The 21428-nt window shown below is 43.9% G+C and overlaps 1 protein-coding gene across 1 annotated transcript in view; it reads left to right on the forward strand.

Moving 5' to 3' along the window:
• The first annotated feature begins 6876 nt into the window (after positions 1-6876).
• LOC146856932 (transient receptor potential cation channel subfamily V member 6-like) overlaps positions 6877-21428 on the forward strand; it is a 254437-nt gene continuing 239885 nt past the window's right edge. The window contains exon 1 of the mRNA XM_085647392.1: positions 6877-8180. Within this exon, the coding sequence (XP_085503518.1) occupies positions 7966-8180 (215 nt within the window). The 5' untranslated portion in view covers positions 6877-7965. The remainder of the gene's footprint in view (positions 8181-21428) is intronic.

A 21428-nucleotide genomic window follows, 5' to 3' on the forward strand; every position in this document is an offset into this window, starting at 1 on the left:
AGCTGACCTGTTGTACTGGCCCTGCCTGTACCTGCAACTGAACCTGCCTGGGCTCTGCTGCCCTTTCTGGAGTGAGTTCCTGATCCCCAAACAGACGCAGCCGGTACAGGTACGAGCGGTGTGGCGGTGGGGTCGGTTGAGGGGGGATTTTGATGGATGATGACCAGGGCACATTAATTATTTATTTAATTTTCCCAGGTCATCATCCATCGAAATCCACCCTCACCCGGCCCCACCGCCGCACCGCTCTTACCTGCATGGGCCTTGGCTGTCCCAATGGGGTGCCTCCCCAGGTCCTAGATCATTGGCTGGTATAAGTTGACCACCTCCTGAGAAGAAAAGGGACAAATCCTGAAGTTTCTTGTTTTTTTGTGACCGGGCCAATTCACGCCCGCTCTTGCCATCCGTGACAACGCTCCAACTCAGAGCTCCGATGAACCAGACTCTTTACGCTATAGAGACTGGCAGCGATGACCGGTAATGCAAGATCTGCTTTTTGCTATATAGCAACACAACCCAAGGTGATGCCAATGCAACGTTCCAGCAACTACGGTCTGTGAAGCCCTGCAAGATCTTCGCTGTTCAGTGGCAACCATCCGTGCAACCCAGCATGCTCAACGCACTACAGTGACAACCATGAGCGATTTTCTCTCCGCTCCTCGTGGCCTTTTCACGCCATATTTTGAGAAGGTAACTTTTCAGTGGGACTAACGTGGTCCCTGTATCCAGCCTTCTCTCCTTCACATGCAACCTGAACGTGTGACTTTTCCCCAGTCCAGCACAACTGGATGACCGCCAGTGGTGGCTTGTGCTTTTAGGCAGTATACTTACCTAAATCTTTAAATTGCACATCTCTGGTTCTACTGATTGAATTTTTGTAATTTTGGTGTTGTGTTTTCATTTTGTAACTGTTTTTGAGTTGCATAAACAGTTAACACATTGCCTCTAAGTTAATCCTGACTGCTTTTGTGACAAGCTACCAATGGGTTAAGCACCAGTTAGTGTTTTTTTTAATTCTTTTTTATTTTATTGATGACAGTAATCAACATTACACATTTCAGAATTGTTTACCAGGAATACATTGTTATTTATAATCGCAGTGTATGGGTTTCTATAGTTGTACATACGGTAGGCAGCTTATTCATTTCAGTTTACAATGTGCTCCAGGCCATCCGGAGAGGGGAGGGGGGGAAGAAGTGGGGTACAGATATCTCCTCTGTATGCATTTCACTTTTCCCAGATTTGCGTCCATTTTTTCGGACATCCCCTAGAAACATACACATTTTTTTCTCCAAACATACACCAGTCCATGTCCTTTTTCCATGCACTTACAGTTGGAACCTCCTGCGCCCCCCCAAAGCCTGGCTATGTTTCGTTTAGCTACCATTTGTCCCAAAGTTGCCCATTTTCTCTCTTTGCTGTTTAAATCTGTTGGCTATATTCAATAGACATCTTTTAGCTTCTAGGGCCAAGCCCAGTCCCAAGGTTTCTTCCATACAATGTAGTAAGTACTTCTTTCAAATACTTGTTAATGTGGGGGGCATTTCCAAAGTATGTAGGAATGTTCCTTCGTGCCCGCATTGTCGTCTACAGTGGGGGCCTACCCCGTACCCCATCCTCACCAGTGCTGGTCCCCATAAATATATTCTGTGGAGTATTTTTAACTGTACTAATTTGAATCTAGACGAGATTGCAACTTCTTTGGTTGAAGCCAATGCCTCTAACCAGTCCTCCTCTTCGAATTCTGCCAAATCGTTTTCCCATTTCCTACAAAGTTGTGTGAGAGGATCAGGGGTATGTGTGAGAAAGTGCCATCTTTCTTGCATGGTATGCCCCCACTTTTTGCTGAATTGCTGATGTACTTTGACTGAGTGTGCCCTGGGCTCCTGTCAATCAGGGACCCAGGGCTTGTGTTCCTTCCCTAAAACTGCATTGAAGCCTAAACCCAATTGGCATATCTGGCCACATGTCAGCCCCTGGTAAATGGTACCATAGGTACCCAGGGCACTGTAACCAGTGAAGGCCCCTAAGGGATGCAGCACGTATTGTGCCACCCTTGGAGGCCCTGTACCCTGACACACACACACTTCCTTTGCAGGTTGAGTGTCTTGGTGCAGAACAAAACAGAGAGTCGACATGGCACACATCCCTGTGTGCCATGCCCACAAACAAACTGCCCTGGCATACCTCAGTCACCCCTCTAGCTGGGTGCACTATGCCAGTGGTGAGGGTACAGGTGCATGAGCCCTGTAAGTGCAGTGCTGCCGGTAAGAGTATATGGTGCTGGGAGGTTGTCATCACGAACTCCACAGCACCATGATGGCTACACTGAAGACTGAGAAGTTTGGTATCAAACTTCTCAGCACATTAAACCCACACTGATGCCAGTGTGGGATTATATGTAAGATGCACAACAGAGGGCAACTTAGAGTTGCCCCCTGAACCTAACCCACAATCCACATCCTGCCTGAGAGGCTGCCTAGGCTGCCACCCAGCAGGCATGTTGCTGGACCCCTGGGTAGAGAGCCATCCGCTCTCCTGGGCCTGCAACAATGCACGTCCTGGGCGAGGTGCTAGGTCTCCTTCCCCAGGATGGGCAGGGGGAAGCTTCAAAGGCATGCCACCTTTGTGAGCCTCCCCAGACCACTTGCTGTACTCAGCAACTGGTCCCCACCAGTTCTAGCCCCCACTCTGGCGGGAAGACTGGTGGGAAACCCCAAGTGAGGAAAGGGGGTGTGCCAGCCTCTGCCAACCCCACCCCTCAGGTTGGGGAGGCGAGGTGAAGCACATCTCTGGGCTCTCGCCATCCCGAAGATGGGGAGCCTGCCTATTCAGGACTAGGCTCCTGCCCCCCTCCCACTGGAGAGTGGCAGGATAGGGGGTGCACCCACCCCAGGGAAGGGACCCATTGGTCACTGCCCTTTACCTACCTGGAACGTCCCTAAATTTAGTACTTAGGGGCACCCTGAACCTTCCTTCCTGAGATCCCGAATCCGAAACAGGAAAGAAGAACAAGACGAAAGAAGAACTGCCGTGCAGCTGCTAACAAGAGGACGACACCAACTGACTTGGCCCCAGCCCTACAGGCCTGTCGACCCTCGAACCTGCTCCTGCTAAAACCCGGCGTCTCCAGCGGACAGCAACCTCAAAAACCCCGGAGTACCTGCCTGTATTGCTCATCTAAAAGACTCGGACTCCCATGAGCAGTGGTTCTGCTCAAAACAAGCATCAACCCCTGGTGCCACCTAGGAACCGCGAATCCAGCACACTCTGCCCCCGCCGAGCCCGGCCTATACCTGAGTGGACAAAGACCATGAGGACGTCCCCCCGGCGACTGTGACCCAGAATCCAGCACCCAAGGACCCTCCTCGACGCTCCTGACGACGCCTGCAGCCTCAGAACCAGGGACCCCTCCAACCTCGACCAGCAGAGGGTAAGATTTCCAGACACAAAAAGGCACCCCGGCACCCAGCACCCTGTGGCCCGCTGTGCCCAACTCCTGGGTGCCTACCTATCCTACAGCTTCCCAACTTACCTCTCAAAGTGGTGGTCGCACCTGAAGAATCTTCGTCCCGAGCTTGCAGCCTTTGTTCATCTTGCAGCTTCTCCATTGAGATACATTGAGCGCCCGACGGCTCAAAGGCACCCTGCACCCAGCCGCCCGAGTGCCCCTGGAAGTGCAACCTCTATCCTATTCTACTTCCCCACTTGCTCTGTGTGAGTGACCATGAGCCCAGCTCCCACAGCCGCGTGGCCTGCCTGCTAGCAGCCACCAACCAAAGGCCCCCTGCCCGCCATAGGCTAACATTGGGCCTAACTCTCTCTGCACCTGGCTGCCCCCGTGCCACTGAGGGTGTACCAACTGTACCTACCGGACCCTGGGAGACCCCTGAGTCTATTCCCAGAACCTTAACTCTGCCAGTCGAGTACTTACCTGAAAGCCGATAACCTACATTTTGTCCATAGGGTAACATTGACTGGTTTCACTTGGAAATTCTTCGAAGTGTCGAGTTTTGAAACTTTAAAATATTCACTAAAAATCAGCCGATCAACGAAAACGAAATTACTCACCTGTTATCATGAGAGATCCCAGTGCTGGATCTTGGTGCCCAGCACTGACCCTGAAAAGTAATTACAACTGTACTTACTGCTAACTTGATTTTCCTCCATAGGATAACATTGCCTGGTTTTTGCCAGAAATTCTTGTCGATTTTTGAAACATACAAATATTCCTTAAAAATCGCCTGTGTAACAAAAACTATTTCTTTCAACTGTTTACAGGAAATGCACCAGGACTGAATCCAGGATACAACCCTGAGTAAGAAAATCATAGGCAAAGTAACTGAAATTGCATTTACTTAAAAACCCCCATTGAGCTCAATGTTATAATTGTGTTTGAATTGTGTTGCCTATTGCAACAACTGTAACTATTGCATTTAAAAGTCTATTGCTTATTGAAAGTATACAACTACAGCATTTTATTCTGAGAAAGTATTTTGATACCTATTGTTGGTTCTAAAACAAAACTACTATATATTTTTATATACAAATCAATTGGCCTAGAGTTCAGTTCGTGAGTGTGTGAGACCATTTGCTGACTGAGTGTGTACAACAAATGCTTTACACTGTCCTCTGATACTGCCTTACTGCTCGATAAAGCTACCACTTTAGAGAGTAAGGTTATATCTAACTTTAGCCTCTGCCAAACCTCTGGGGACTGTTGACTCTGTGCACACTGAACCTTACTTTAGTGCAGTATATACAGAGCCCCTTTCTTACATTATGATTAACCAACTTCCAGTAGGTTAGTGATATTGCTCTTTTAGGCATGTATTCATCAAGGAGTCTAACCTCCAATGGTGATGCCTCAGGGAGTGTTTCTCCCTCAGGGATATTTGCTTGGAGGGCATGCCGCACCTGCAGATATCTAAATCTTTCTGTATCTGCTAGCTTATATTCTCGCTGTAGTTGCGAAAAAGCCATCAGCTCTCCTCCCTTCCATAGGACCCCTACCCGAGACAAACCTATGACGTCCCATTTGTCGAATCCCTTCGTTTTTCTCAGGGTACCAAATTGTTCTGAATCCCATAGAGGGATGACTAGTGTGATTTTCTTGGCCCATCCCAAGCTCTTGTGGACAGTGTGCCATATCTGGACTGAGTGTGCTGTGGGTCCAGTTAATTGCAGTTTTGCAAGTTTAGAATAGAGTGCCCCATCGTAGGATCCTCCCGGCAGCAACCACCTATCCATTTGATACTCAGGGTCATCTTGGGGCCGATATATACATTGATTGATGGCTGCCAGCTGAGCTGCCCAGTAATATTTATAGATATCTGGGAGTCCTGTTCTGCCGTCGTACCACCACCTCACCAACTTTGATATTCAGGGTCATCCCGTGACCCACAGCAGTGTCCGCTGTTCAGCCTCCATGGCCACAAAATGTTTCGATGGGACTGGGTTGGGTGAGTTATGCAAGACAGATAGGAAGTGGGGTAGGGGCATCATTTTAAATAGTGCTGCTCTTTCTAATAGGGATAGTGGAAGAGTCTTCCAATGTTCCTCATCATTTTTAAGTTGCTGCAGCGGTGGTAGGAGATTGTGGGTGTAAAATAAGCACCAGTTAATTTAATGACTTTTATAGTGCACCCTGACAGGGATTGTGGTTGTTGCTTGAGAAGTGTCTACAGCCCCTCAATCAAAAGACCAATTTTCTACCCAGACCCTTTGCAAATGTTAACTAGTAATCTTTCAGTTGCTGATCGCGTACTCAGGTGTTTTGCCCACACAGAGTTGATGTATGCTAAAATGACAAAATAGAAAATTAATATTGGCAAATAATGTGCTCTAGTGTGCCACAAAATATTACTTCTGATTTTTAAACTACAAATTTTACTTACACCCATTGATTTTCTGTAGGAGTACAGCTAGTGCTTTGGAGGAGTTGGGAATGTGGATTTTCCAAGGGGAGAGCACCTAGGGTGGCCACCTCACTCCATGTCATCAGTGACTCTGCTTCCAGTTCCGAACTGTTCAGCAATAAATTTCTGCAATAAGGTATGTCTAATTAGTTCAGTGAAAGCAAACCAAGACTTCGGCACCCAGAATGCGTTAGGCTGACACACAAAAGCTCAGAACTGGAAACTGTGTCTGAAATTACATGAAGTGACGTGGTCACCCTAAGGGCATCTGAGAATGTAGTGAACAACTTAAAGTCATTACTTTCTTGGTAGTCACACCCAAGTAGCAAAGTTAACTTAAGTGCAAAAAGGTGGGTGGAACAAAATGCAAAGTTAGGTGGAAAAATTCCAAACATCACTGTAAGTTCAGGGGCTGTGGGGGAATCTTTTCCTGCGCATGGAAAAACATTTTCTTTGCATGCTGGGGGAAAAGGTTAAATCCACCACACTTATTTCTGTGGATTGTTCACACTGCAAACACACCGCGGGAGTAAGAACGCATATGCCTTTATGTCTATGGTTTGTGCTGAGTTTTGAGGCTTTTTTATCAGTACACAAGATGCTTAAATCTGAGCAAATCTCAGGCGGAAGTCTATGAAATATATATTTAAGCCATTTCGTGTGAATCAGGCATTTGCCCAAGTTTGTATTCACCTCATCTCCACACACTCATGGCCTTCACATCGCGCACATGGGGTTGCTCGTCGTGTTAATCAGGTTAGTCCATCCTAAAAGGCAGTTTTTCATTTTGGCCTTCTGAAACCGTGTGGATTGTATCTTTGTGCAACCTGTTTTGTTGTGCTGTTGATATCCCTTTAAGATAAGCTGCAGACACCGCGGAGAGGTGTTCTCAGAACTCTGCATGTCTGCCTGGAAGAAACTGGCCTGTGGCCAAGTGCTGTGAAAGTAAAGCTTTCTGGGCTGTCTCCAGTTTCACGAATGCCCAGTCACACAACCGGCAGGCCAGGCTATGACCACCTTAGAGAAAAGTCAAGCATCGCGACCGAGCCTCCTTTGAAACGAAGCAGTCTGACCTACACAGAACTTTCAGACATTCCAGTCGTGCTCGACGAGAGGTAGAAAAACTTATGCGTGACATCACAGTCAAACTTTTTAGCGCGTCATTCCTAAAGATGAGGAAGTTGCAGTGCATTTTTTGAAGTGATCAATTGTGTTTTGGTGATTTTTTTTCTCTTCAGAAAGGTTGGAGTGCTACCCGTTGACAGTTTCCATCTATTCTAAACAACTCCTCCTACGCCAGGAGAAGGTATCTGAGCATGAAGGGAGTGGTGGGAGGATTGTTTCCATCCTCAACACGCAAGTCAACAATTTTTCAAACGCAACTGGTATTTCACGAAGTTATGTGAAGGTTCCGGCATTTTCTATACTCTTTCCAAGACGACTGCGAGCCTACAAATGGTTCTAACATCTGCGGGGGGTCTGATAGAACTCGACTTTTAGTCTACGTCAGCTGTGACTATTTGGACTGTACTACCTACTGCGAAGGATTGCGATTGTTGTGACGTACTCTGTGATCTGTCGAAGACAATTGGGATCAAGGAACTGTATTGTCACCTGCAAAGGTTCTATAGCTCTCAATATTTTATCGAAGACCGCAGTGAATCTACGGATTGTACCATCCACTGCGAGAGTTCTGAAACAGGCGCCACTCTGTGAAAGACAACCTTGAAAGCATGGACTGTACCACCATTCGCGAAGGTCCTGAGATACTCATTGGTCTATCGGGAGCCACTAAGATAGCCTGACTTGTGTTGCCATCCTCATAAGTTCTCACTCAAAGCACTCTTGAGTACAACTGGGATATTTTAGACTGTGGTGCTGTCTCCCGAAGGGTCTGTGATAGTCAACAGTCTGTTAAAGAAAAATGTGAAACTACGAATTGTACTACTATCCATGTACTACCATCCGTGAGGGTGTCAATATATTCAACCCTCTTTCAAAGTGAGCCAAGGGTCGGACTACAGTCTGCGGCCAGTTCCTCCGAACCATGAAGGAGGCCGAAGGATGCTCCTCCGGGCCTGAACTGCGCCATGTTGTCCGCCAAGCCGGGAATGCTGGACAGAAAGGAGGCAAAACAGTAATGAGAGAGTGTTCCTCGAACAGAAAGCAAGGAGTTCTCGCCTACATCTGGGACAGGCTGAGCTGCAGGTTCCACGTGCGGCATCAGGAGGAAGGGGAGATTGACTTGTTGCAGCAGAAAAGGTAATAAATACAAACAACTAAGGCTATTTCTTTGCCCGAGCTTTGCCTACTCACAAAGAGAAAGGTTTGGGGTAGAAATTTAATTACGCTATCTCCCACCCACCCATTATAGAATGGAGCGTTTCCAAGTGGAAATCCCACTTTACCCGTTATAAGTGGATTTACTGAATCCAAGATTTGGCGAATGGTTTTCCAGACAGGCTTTCTCTATATTTTTCCAAGAAATGTATACGTTTGCATTTGCAGGTTTAACATCTCACATAGGTACAAATTTACACATTTCGGGAATTCAGATTTCCTCAGTACTCTTGGAAGCCTGCGACAGTTTCGAGCAGTAATTGTAGATAGATTATAATCATGCTTGCAAAAATCCCTTCATATTCAACAAGTGCACTTTTTTGGGGGGTTTTCTCCACATAAGAAAGTATTTTTCCTTGCGGAGCAATCCCATACCATTCACTGTCACCAATTTAGGGCATTCCATTCCCTCCATGCCCTTAAAAACAGATTTACTCCTGCCCTTCTTTGTTTCCAATGTGCAAATGGGTTGTGGAGAAGTTTGTGAATACCTGCAAACCCGAAATTTTGTGCATGCTCTCAAAATTAAGATTGAATTAGCGACCTGGAACACTCGCACTAAGTCCTGGTAGAAGATTTCATCATGATCTGAGACTGGTACAAATAGTGATAGTGAATCTACCCCTCTCCCTCTAAATTACATCATAAAGGTGGAATGTAAACTTCCATGGCCCATGTAGAATTTGTGATTTTCCAATGAACCAGCACATCTTACATTGAATATCATTTGAATTACATCTACCACTAGCTTTTGTGCGGCGTGAGTACATGAGCCACCTCAGTATGTAATGTGCTGCTGATGCAATGTATCACCGATTTGAAAACCTAGCAGGACTGACACAGTCTTTCATTCTTCTGGAGTTGACAAACTACGTAGCCTGGGTTTGGATAATGCTAGAACAGAGATTTTAAGTTGCTGATTTTCACGTCATCCAGTCAAGGTTTCTGCTTTGATTCTGGGATTTTTAGTCGTGTTTATCGCTTTATGTATTAAGTACTGCAAATCTCAGCCTGCACGGCAAAACCTGGAGTGGGGAGCTGCTGATGCATGGAACAGGAAGACTTGAGAGCTCTCTTATTGGGAAACAGCGTTTACAACGCTGTCATTACATCGTGCTACTATTGCAATGCAGTCGTGACAACAACCGCGTTGTTAGTACGTGATTCATTTACATCGCAAGTCATTACTACGACTTGCACTAGGGGGCGCTGAGGTATTGGAAATTAATTCCAACACCTTCCCTACTGTTGTGCAAACTGGAGTAGCAATAGTAAATAATACTATTCCTAAGTCCAGTTCGCCCCCTTGTGCAAGTCGTTGTAATGACTTGCGATGTAAATGCATCGCGTACTAACAATGCAGTCATTGTAACGACCGCATTGTAAAAGTACGCGATGTAATACATAGCAATGTAATGAGCCATATTCTATGTTAGTATTTGTTATTCAAAGAGCTACAAAAGGTCACACATTACCGCGTTGCATTACCAGAGAATGTAACATTTCACGTGTTTTGTTTACTACCGGGCTGAAAAGACAGCATTGCAACGCTGTAAAGTGGCCCATTGCCCTGTCTAATATCTTCACCTTCTCTTAAGTTTCAGTGAAGGACTGTTGCATTGTGGCACTTGTAGTTTCACTTTTAATACAGAAAGTACGGGCGATTTAGAAGACAGCATGGTGCTGCAAGCAATTTTGCTACGCCGAGCTGCGTCATTGTCTAAGTGCAGGAATGCGCCATATTTGCAAGAATAGAGCGCATTCCTGGACTCAGCCCTGCACCGGTGCACAAACAGCAGCCGTGTGCCAACACAAACCCCATTGCCCCATCTAAGGGTGTCTGCGTTGCAGGGATGATTGTTGTTGTGCAGGAAACAAAAACAATTATTTATGGTGTTTTTTGCTCCTATTATGTGTGCATTTTGCAGCACACATAGAAAGAGCAAAAAACGAGGAGAAATAAAAGTACTTTTCCTCGTTGCGCCACCCTTATGCCCCCCCCCCCCCCCCCCCCCCCAGAGAGGAGTACGTTTTGGCGGTGCCTCAGATTTGCACATTCTTGTAAATATGGGGCAATGTCAAAAAGTCATGGATGTTTCTGGGAGCACCCACGGCAACACACATTGCATGCCCTTTTAATGCAGAAAACTGCGTCACCATGCTGAAAAGGTGGCTGCGTTTTAGGGATGATTGTTTTTGTGCAGGAAGGGACACCTTGCTACACAAAAATAATAATTGATGGTGTTTTCCTCCCTCAATGTGTGCTGCAGCACACATAGAAAGAGCAAAAAAAGAGGAGAAATAAAGATATTTCTCCTCGTTGCGCCACTTTAACACCTTCCCTTGGGAGGCGTTAGAATCTGACGCATTCCCAGGTTTACGAAACCTTGTAAATCTGGAACTGCATCAGAATCCATGTGTGTTGCATGGGAAAACCCACAGCAACACCCATGGAAACGCCCTTTCATGTAGAGTAATGTGTGAAAGGAGGCCATATTTATTAGGCCATGAAAAGCAACGCAGGGTGACTTTGCGTGGCTTTGTAAATATGGCTCTGTATTGTGCGCCACGGGAGCATCAAAAAAAGTGATGCCCCCGGTGGCACAGGGGCCTTGTTTGGCCAAGATATCACACATGACGTACTGCAGCTTGGTAGTTCGGGATTGTCAACAGATAAGTAAGACGAAGAGTGCAGTGGTGCACAGTACAGTGGGGTAGAGTGCACTGGCATAGAGTACAGTGGTGCAGAGTAGAGAGGCATGGAGTGAAGTGGTGTTGAGTGCGGTGTCAGAGTTGATAACGCAGAAATCTCAGGGTATTCTCTCTCTGGAGATTTTAGAAAATGTGGCACCATTACCTTTAATTACTATTACATTTGTTTCCGCTCGAGGGAATGGATCTTGACCACCGCATTTTGACCGACAGGTCTCCTCCAAAAACATAGGCAAATAATTGAATGCAAATAAACATTTTAGCCAATAATGAGAGTAGTTTTAAAGGGATTTACTTTCTAATCAATATTTAAGATTCACTGACTCTTCATTTATTAGTCAGGTATCAATCATGTTACAGAAACATAGAAAAATAAAGTTAGTACAGAGCATATTCTAAATTGCATACCCAGTCTAAGAAAATGAGGCACAAGTGATGTCAGTCAGAACTCATGAAAAGTTCAAAATAAAGAAGCAAGAGTGAGATTAACATGAAGCTAAATAAATAATTAATAATTGCAGAATCTCCCATAAAAAGAAATAAAGCCTAGAGCAAATAAGCCTTGGCAAAGCGACTTAGTCTAAGCATAAAGATTGGGGATTTTAATAAAAGTAAAAATGTAACAAAATCTGCTTCTAGTCTGCCTCTGTTCTGCTCTACATCAGGGTCTGGCCTATCCTTCCCTGCATCTGCAAATCACATCTGCTCTGCTTCCTTCATTTCTGCATCAAAGTCTGAAACTCCTCTGCAGCCTACCATCTTTAATTATATCTGAAAGGGTTCTGAAACTCCTAAACTAGGAGCGCATTTATATCAGAAATATAATGTTACAAAGCATCCAGTGTGATTTTCATTCTGCATCCAACTGGAATCCAGCATTCTCCAAAAGGACAGCTCCACCCCTCAGCAGTCTGCGTTCGTCATCCATTAGACATCCGAAAATCCTTCCTATGGCATATTCTGCATCTTATTTAATATAACTCCATCTCCTGAAAATCCTTTAAAAACATTTTATTTTTAACTAAACACATAACATTAGCTGCAAAAGAACTATGTCATTTAAGCAAGAAACATTAAACATAACATGGTAATGCATTTTTAAAATACTTGTGTTTTCTATTCTCTCGAAAGCAAAGAATAAAATGAGGCTTTGTTTAAACATTTCCAGCAACTAAAAAGATAAGGCTCTGAGGTTATATACTGTAAATTATGCCAAGTTTTCTTCTTTCACACGCAAAATAGAAATTCCTTCGCTTATCTCGTAGGCCAACTGAAGCTTTCAGAGCAAATGGTAAATCATGAGCTGTTTCTAAATTATAAAATGTTGTGTTAATTCTAATTCAATTTATATTCTACTAATGCACATTTAACATTTTTGCAAGTAAAAATCACATTTCCACAGTGAGGACAAAAATCTAAACTAAACGCATTTAAGTCAAGCTATGAATTAATTGTTCAATGTTTTACATGGGTTTCTAAGTGGAAAGCATCTGACTAAAGCCAGTGTCTATCAAAGCCTCATGTTTTCACTTTGCAGCACCAAATGTCTGCATGTCACTTTTTTAAATGCAGTTTCATTTCTGAAGCCTACGGCAGGTTTGGCATTAGTAATGCTAAATTCTAAAGGAAATGTTTGCGCCCTTTCAGTCCTCCCTCTGATGATTCAAATCATCACACCACTGAGGATTTGTAAATCGTCACACCAAGTTCATTTCACATGTGAAATCCTTAAAGAGCACCACTGTCACTAGTTGAATCAAATATATAATTTTCTCTAGCTAAAATATTGCTACTCGTCTGTGGTGTGTGTAGACGTAGTAATTTCATTAGCAGACCTAATTTCTATTGAGTTTGTAAAAGAACCCTACTAAAAGTAATATGATCAGTATCAGTGTTATTACAAAATTGAGCACAAAACAATTTTACATCTATTTCTAAGACAACACAAGTTTTGTCTGTAATCAGATCATATATAGCTAAAGTCAAAAACTCAGTGCAGAGTTCTGTAAATAGCTTCTTAATACGGTTAGTTTTCAGCAGTTAAAATTTCTAAATAGGCAATCCTTAAACCTACTCCGTGTTCTTCTAAAAATGTTATCCCTAACTCTTCCTGTAGTTTTTTCTTGGACCTAGGTTAGTTTTCTGTAAAATAAGTAACTAAAATAAAAAAGGTTTAACCGAACTGTTCTTTTGTTTTTTTTAAATTGATAAATAATTGTTTTCTCTTCAGCTTTTGATAGTTCTCAGTCATTGTTTTCAGCTTTTCTCAGTTCTTTTCGTCTCAAACTTGAAATCAGGGTGGTTCACACAGTTTAAATCCTGCATCACAGAGTTCATCCAATGTGACGTTCAGTGCTTTGTTCATGCAAATGACCACTCAGGTGCTAAATAACTATGACAGTGCACCATCGATCTTTTGGATTTTTTCAACCCAAGCCTTCCACCTTCAGCTTCACTTTGTTCTGATTCAGACGTTTCAACTATAGGTGCAAATGTTTTTCAGGGGACCACTGCAGACTTTTCGGATACCCCTTTAGCCAGCTTTCTTCCACCTCCACTCGTTCGCCTCCAGCACAAGTTCCTTCATCAGAGACTGGACCTGCTCATTCACCACTTCGATGACAGTTTCATCCAGGCCACTTTCCACTTCTTGCTTTTCTTGTTCCACCTCGGTTTGCTCTAGTGCTGCTTCAGACTCAGTGAGTTCCCCTACAGCTTGACTAACCCTCTCCCATGGCCAGAAGAGACAACTGTTGTCTCTTCTGGAAGAGGAGCGGTTTTATCGAAGGGACACGGGACCCTACGAGCATGGAAGGAATGCACCCAGTTTGGAAGGCCACCACACTCCACAGCAGTTTCTGTTACCAGGATCACTTGGAATGGGTCTTTCTATCTCTGATTCAAACAAGTCTTCACAATGTAGTTTCTTATCACAAAATTGCCCCTCAGATCGAGGTTTTCGCACCGTTTACCATGCAGATCTCGTTTATCAGCTGCAACTTGGTGAGGAACTCTATGCCAACATCAGCCATACCTTCACAACAATGGCTTATTTTCTCATATGTGATTGTCACAAGTGCTTTTACAGGTACAACATCAAGCAACTTTAGTGATGTTGAGACACAGGCTTTTGCAAAGTGAGACTCTATGGTGTCTTTGTGTTACTCGATTATGCTTGAAACTTCAGGTCGATAACTACGGTACAATCCTTGTTCTGTCTGTAGTTCTGCACACATCATTCTTAGGACCTCATAGATAGTGTGGGTCTTTTGATCTGATTTCAGAGAAACTGGCAATATATACCTGTAGATCGATTTTTGCAATACCACATTTTCGACAGTGTGGTTGTCATTTCTTCTGGTTGTGTAGGAATCAGGCATTTCAATGATGTTCTTTTGCATTCTATTGAAGGGACCTTCTGATCTCTCTATGTGACTCTGTCTAGTGTGTGTTCTTTTGCCTGCATTCATTTGTTGACATGTCACATCTCGATGACACTCTTCTTCTGCAAGCTTCCTAAGCCTTTGATGGTATTTATTCTTTCTAAAGTGATGTTTAATTGAATCCCTCGCTAAGTGTGTATGTCCATGTATGTATCGTGTCATTGGAAACGACAAACTGTCTGACAATAGTAGCCTCCCATCAGCTGACATTTGTATGTGATGTATGTTTTTCTCAAATTCTGTTCTGATCCACCCTTGTTGTTCTGCCTCTGAAACATTTTCTCGTACCGCTTTTAAATCTTCATAAGTGTACGCTATTGATATCAACATTGAATAGACAGTGTCCTCAGATTCATGTGTGAAATTTCCCTTAAATGTGTAGACAATATTGTGCAACTGAATTAGCATCCCTCTTTCCCATGACAATAGTAATTACCATTTCAGCAGTTAGACTGCATGCTATGGCAAGGGCAATATATGTTGTATTTTGTACTGAGGTAACCTCTTGAAGCCATGAAGCTTCGGCAACATAATTAACGGTGCACATTGCATATGCTACTCCTAATATGCCTTTTTAACTCTTAAACATGGGTCATCTACGAAATGGACATGACCGGGCTCAATCTGGGTTTCATCATTAGTGTCTAAACTTGGCTTCATGCATAGACACCTAGACATTCATTTCCAGCTTCATCACAAACATTTTCCTTTACTGACAGTAGACTCAATACATTTGAATTTAGATATGATTTGATCACAAGTTTTTTCAGTAGAAATCCCATTAAATAATATACCATTTCAGTTACTGGATGTTCCATCCTTATTTTCTCACTCTTTTTGTGACTCACATCAACTGCAGCTACTAATTTAAGTCAGCTGGGCATTTCTGTGATGACAGGGTCAAGAGTTGTTGGGAAACATGTCACAGACTTTTGAACATCTTCATGTTTTGGAACAGGCACTGAAAGAGCACAGCCCTCCTTTTCACTGCAAATTGGTGTATATTCTTTTAAATAAACTTGCATCCCTAGTGCCAGGGCATGACCTACTTTCTCTTTTGAATCTACGTATGCTTTTGTGCAATCATTGTCCCATGGAAGCGGATCAGACACATCCTTAACTGTCAGCCTCAGTAAAGGCTTAGCCACTAGGGAAAGGTTTGGTATCCACTATCTACAGTAACCAATCATTCCCAAAAGCATCCTAACTTCTCTCTGAGTTCGAGGTGGATTAATCTGGTGAATTGCTTTCTCTCTCTCTCTCTGGTGAGATCTTTCTAGCTCTTTTTTTCAATTACATGTCACAGATATTGATCTTCTTTTTGATCAGTACTCCTGACTACCCTCATGTAATGGCACTGTGATATAAAACTGGCAAAAATTAATAACAGTAAGCCATTCTTCTGTACGTGCAAAGGTATGTTGGCTGGATTTGGTACCATCGGACAACATAGAACAATTATGCTGCTAATCTCCGGCACTATTCTGTACAGCTATTGGGTTTCTGTAAACCTGTGATCAGAGAGTTACATGAACTTCCAATCAATTCCTTCAAAAGTCCCTCGCTCAGTTTTTTTTCAATTACTGGTGAAATTCCTGCAACTGTCTCTTGTGTCGAATTGCATGATGGTGTTGCTGAATACATGGCACCTGATTTAATCAGAGGGTCATTTTTCAACTGTAATTTCTGGAAACAGTGCTACAGCTGTCTCTTGTTATACATCCTCATCAGGAGTCTAATATTCAGCATCATCTTGTGTATGCAAATTGTGCAGTTTAACTTGGACCACAACTATTTTCCTAGAAGGCCTACAGTGCTTCTGGTAACATCAGAAATGTCGGGGCTAAAACTGCCACTTTCAAATACAGCAGACCATTGAAATGGGTTCTGAATTTAGTTCTGAAAGGAATTTAAATTTGCTGTGGGCAACTGGCTTAAATTAATTTTAGAGCTTCCCATATTTGACGGAACCATTTGTGATTGGAGAACTTGTATCATTGGTACCTATTTCTGAATTGACATTTGCATTTACAGAACTGGCAAATTTTGCATCTGCATTTCTCCCTGTATCTGCACATTTCTATTTACTGCAGCAGTTTTAAGTCTAGACTTCCTCTTTGTTAGACCTGACATCCTTGGCGTGGGTTTTTCCCCTATCTTTTGCCTCTGCTACCTGGATTTTGATGCTATGCTGGATTTCGTTTTTGCTGGTTTAGATGCTTTGGACACTCTGCCACTGCTAATCAGTGCCAGAGTGTAAGTGCTCCCTGTGTAAACTATCATACTGATTGGATATACCTGATTGGCATATCTGTATCACCATGAAGTCCCTAGTAAAGTGCACTGTGTGTGCCAGGGCTGGTGATGACAGATGCTACTAGTGGGTCTGCAGCGCTGATTGCGCCACCCACCTGTGTAGGCCTAAAATGGTGTCTCAGGCCTGCCACCGCAGGCCTGCCTGCAGTCCCCGGACTGCCATGTCCTCCTGGCCAGTGTCCACACTGACCGGGCCTAACCCTTCCCTTTTTATACACGTCAGTCATCCCTATGGAAGGCCCAAGGTACCCCCCTGGGCAGGGTGCAGTGTATGTAAAAGGTAGAGCATGTACTAGTGCAGGTAACATGTTCTGGTAGTGAACAACGGCCATTTTGTGTGTTCACTGCTGCAAGGTTATCTTGCTCCATAGGCTAACATGAGGGAGGCTGGTGCCAATGGCCATCCGCCTATCTTCTCATAGGAACAAGATAAGACATGAGTGTTTGATATCCCTGAGCTCAGCATTTAATAACACATCTTTTAGGAGAGGTTGTTTTTAAATCCTGAGTTGGAGAATAGTACTTTTTAGAGAGTAGCTGTTCTCTTGTCTGACCCTTCTGTGTGCCTGGGCATGCTTGTGGATTGACTGTCTGGCTTGAGAGTGACAGGGGCTGGGGATCCCCCAGGAGGTTGGCTGAGTCAGCCCTCTGCTGAATGGCGACATTTGCAAGGAGAGTGGAGGGAGGAGATAGCACCTGGGAGTGAATAGGGCTGTGCCTGCCTGCCACACTGCTGGCTCCACCTCCTGCTGGGCGGCTGACGACTCTGCCCCTCACTCTGAAAAGAAAGCAGAAGCCAGGAAAACAAAGTGCTCCAGCAACACCCAGAACTGGATCAGACCGGGCTCAGGACCCACTTGCACAAAGACTTCAAAGACTTTTAGGGGTATAAGTACTAGACCCCTGACAACAGATTTTTAGATTCTACCATCAAGAGGAACCTCTGCTGAAAGACGGACCGCTGAAGAACCAAAGGAAGATTGCCTTGCTGTGTGCTCGAAGGGCTGACCTGTTCTGCTGTACAACTGAAGCTGAGGAGGAGAACGGGTCTTGCTGTGTGCTGACCTTACCCACTTGACCAAACAAGACTTTGCTGTGTGCTGTGTCTTAAACCGAATCTCCAAGGGCCTGGGAAGAGCTGGCCTCCTGTTTCGCAACCCAGGGATAGAAAGGTTGCCAAGAACTCAAGACTCGGCTGTGTCCCCCCTGCGCTGCTGTGTGCCGCAGGGACCGTGGACTGTTCTACCAAGCTTCTCAACATCTGCCTGTGAAGTGGGCTGGCTGCTCTCTGTCTTGCTGGAGAGTGCCGCGCTGATCCAGGCCTGACACCGGTTGCCGCATCAAGAAGACCGACGTGCTCATCGGCACGTGCCTTGCCGCGACCCGGAGGCCTGAAGCAGATCGAGAGTCGTACTTCCCTGCTCTACGAAGCCGCGCTGTGAGTGGCTGACTCCGGTGACGTCGGCATCGTCACTGGGGGCTCGTCGAGGGAGTTGTGGAAACCTTGCAGCGAACAGCCCGAGGAGCGCTCTTACAATGAGTGCAGCGACACCGACGGAGCAACGTAGCTGCCTAAACATCAAGAGCCTACGAACTGATTCATTCTCAGTGAGTATCGAATCACACAAGAGACTAGAGATTATCGTCTTACGATCCCGACCAACCAAGAAAGCGAATATTGTATAAACCTGTGATGCTTGACTTCAACTGCGGAAACTAGATAAAGATATATTAATTTTGATATAACTCACCTGTGTGTTCTAAGTTTGTGGTTTACGGAGGGGGTATCATTGTGGTGTCTACGTGCAAATACCTTATACATTGCCTTGGGGATAAGCCTGTCTGCTCGAGCCAAGCTACCTAGAGGGTGAGCAGGGGTTATCTACCGTGTGTGTCCCTGTACCCTGACTAGAAGCAAGGGTCCCTATTTGGTCTAAGGTGTATACCTCTGCCAACTAGAGACCCCCAGATCTAACACTCTTCTAATGCTCAAACCTGCTCCAAGGATGGCAAAAGGTCATTTTCCTCAGCATTGCCACATCCATACCCAAATGTAGACCAACCAAAACTCCTCTACCTCTGTCCTGTAAAACACCAAATCCTCCCTGAGCACTTTGTACTCCTGCCTGTGGAACCACACCGTGTATCTCACCTTCATTCCCCACAAATCTCCCATACGTTCCTCTTTAAATTCTTTCTGCTTCATTTCTCGTCCATCGCTACAGTGCCCTTCATTCTTCACAATCCCATATATCAGCTTTCTCTGCCACCAACCCACACTTTGCGGAATGTGCACACCGATCTGACCAAAGATCCTTAATCCAATAACAAAAGAAATCTCATGTCACTGACATCAGTACATTCTCTCCCACTGTGTTGTTGAAACTCCTGAAACACTATTTCACAAAATTCATGAACCAATTCTATTAGTTCTTGTGAGGGTCTTTTAATCTGTACCCAAGATCTTTTGGTGGCACACGGCCCTTCAGAAAAGTAATCATTGTTTCATTTTCCTTCACAACTACAGAAGATTGTGCATTTGTGCAAGACTCTCTCATTGTGTCCTCCCTTGGCCATTCCACAACATCTTTTCATTCAGACCACAATTCATTTGGCTTTGCGGTGTCAAAGAATATATTGAACTTAATTCACAACACCATTGAAATTTCAACAAATCAATCAACTTGTGGGTACTACAGTACAGGCTTGTCTCTCAATTTTGGAAATTTGTTCACAAATGCTGCAAATTCACCTTCATTCCATGGTACATGAACATTCACTTCTCCCACTGTTTCTCTCAATGGATAAGCTGAAGCTTCTCCCTCATCCTGGTTATTGTTTCCCTCAACTAGATCTGGTGGTTTCTTTTTCTTCTCCTGTTTCCTTGCTAGGTCTGGTGGTTTCCTTTTCTTCTCATGTTTCCTTGTCCACTTGTTTCCTAATGCCTCAAATCCCTTCCATTTACAAATTTATTTTACCTATTCTGTAATGTGTAATTATATTTGTGAAGAATGCGTTGTCTCAATGGCTTCCTCATCTATGTGTACCCTGAAACGTTTCTGAAATGGAAAACTTCCCTAGACATATATTTCATATTTTCGGGCCAAACCTGTCAGTCTGTCACATGTAGTTACTGCACATCTTGTAATTTCTTTACTCAGGTAAACTAAATCCTTTTCCTGATAATGATTCAAATTCTCAAGATCTGAAATTCCCTGATAATTTCCTCAAGTTAAATTTTTAAATTTGAAACATTAAGTGGTCTCTTTTTTTCGGGTTCTGAGTCCGTTTGTTACACCATGCTCCCTATCTTTTTAATCCCTGCTGTTTCCTCAAACCATGGTTGAAAAATCCCATCTTCAAATAAGTTTGTTTATCCCTTGGCTATTGATGTTGTAAAGACAATCCTTCCTCCATCTTTTAATGCGTGTACTGTCTGGGGCAGTTTCCGTTCTATAATCTGTGAATTCTGAAATGTCGAAGTAAATCCTGATGTATTTACTCCTTCTACAGTTCTATGAGATTCATGAGTTGGGATCATATTAATTTGGACAGTCAAAATTTGTGTGGGCACTCTTTGTGCAGCTACAGTTTGTAGTATTTGTACTGAATCAGTCACAATTGGAGCAGATACACCTGGAGGAATCACTGTCGGTATCTAGTCAACAGGTGATGGGGCAATCTGAAATGTCTGTAAAGTTCTCTCAATCTGTATTTGTCTTGGTCCAACAGAAGCAGTGGTCACTGCAGTACTTGCTGTTACACTAGTGTCAGTATTTGTAGTGGGACCCACATAAGGTGGTGGACACTCAGTTAACAATGCATTCAATATTTCATCCCCTAAATCACTATGAGGTTTTTTGTCATCCTTATTTCCCTTCTCCTGTATCTGATCCTTTACCTTTTTGTCCTGTCTTCCCATGTCTCTTGGTGTCCTTTCCCACATGTGTAAGGCTTCAAATTGTGCGGCTCTAGATGGTGACTTTATTTCAAATAACATTTCTCTGAATCAATCAATAAGATGCAGTTCAAAAGTCCCATATTTTGGGAAACTCAAAGGACCCTCTTTCTCAGTAACCTAGCACCATTGGTGAATCCACAAACATGAAAACACTCCCAAATCTGTTAACATAAAATGTGTGCAGGCATTACCAGAGGTGGGGTGTCGTCACCTACCCAAATCGAATTTTTCACATTAGCTCTCAGCTGTGTTTTAAAGCCTTTAAACAATTTTATTTCTGCAATAATTCAATGCAATGTTTTGATTCAATTCCGTGAATGTCAGATTTTTCTTTACTCCAATCCTGTTGCAGTTCAAATTCTTGAAGACTTTCAACCAATCTCAATACGGTAATCATACAATGGACCTATCACAGCGCGGCGCACTCTGACATCACTCTCACTCCATACAGCAGCTTACCCTCCTTCACAATTTCTCCGTACCCATTCACTTACAGAATTATCTTAAAATCCGTAATTGTCTGCCATCTAAAAGATCGAAAGAATTCAATCACTCAAGAATACACATTCGCTGTGAAACCTCAACCAGCGTGGAATCACCTGAACCAATATAGTTTATCCTTTGCACATAAGGTCTACTACACGATTCACATTCGTCCCATCCATACAAAGTTCCCTTTCTTAGGTGGAGTTGTTCACAATTTCTCACGACAACTCCTCAAACCTGCGGGCAGACAAT

The sequence above is a fragment of the Triturus cristatus genome, chromosome 3_2, assembly GCF_964204655.1.
Source record: "Triturus cristatus chromosome 3_2, aTriCri1.1, whole genome shotgun sequence".
Classification (NCBI taxonomy): domain Eukaryota; kingdom Metazoa; phylum Chordata; class Amphibia; order Caudata; family Salamandridae; genus Triturus; species Triturus cristatus.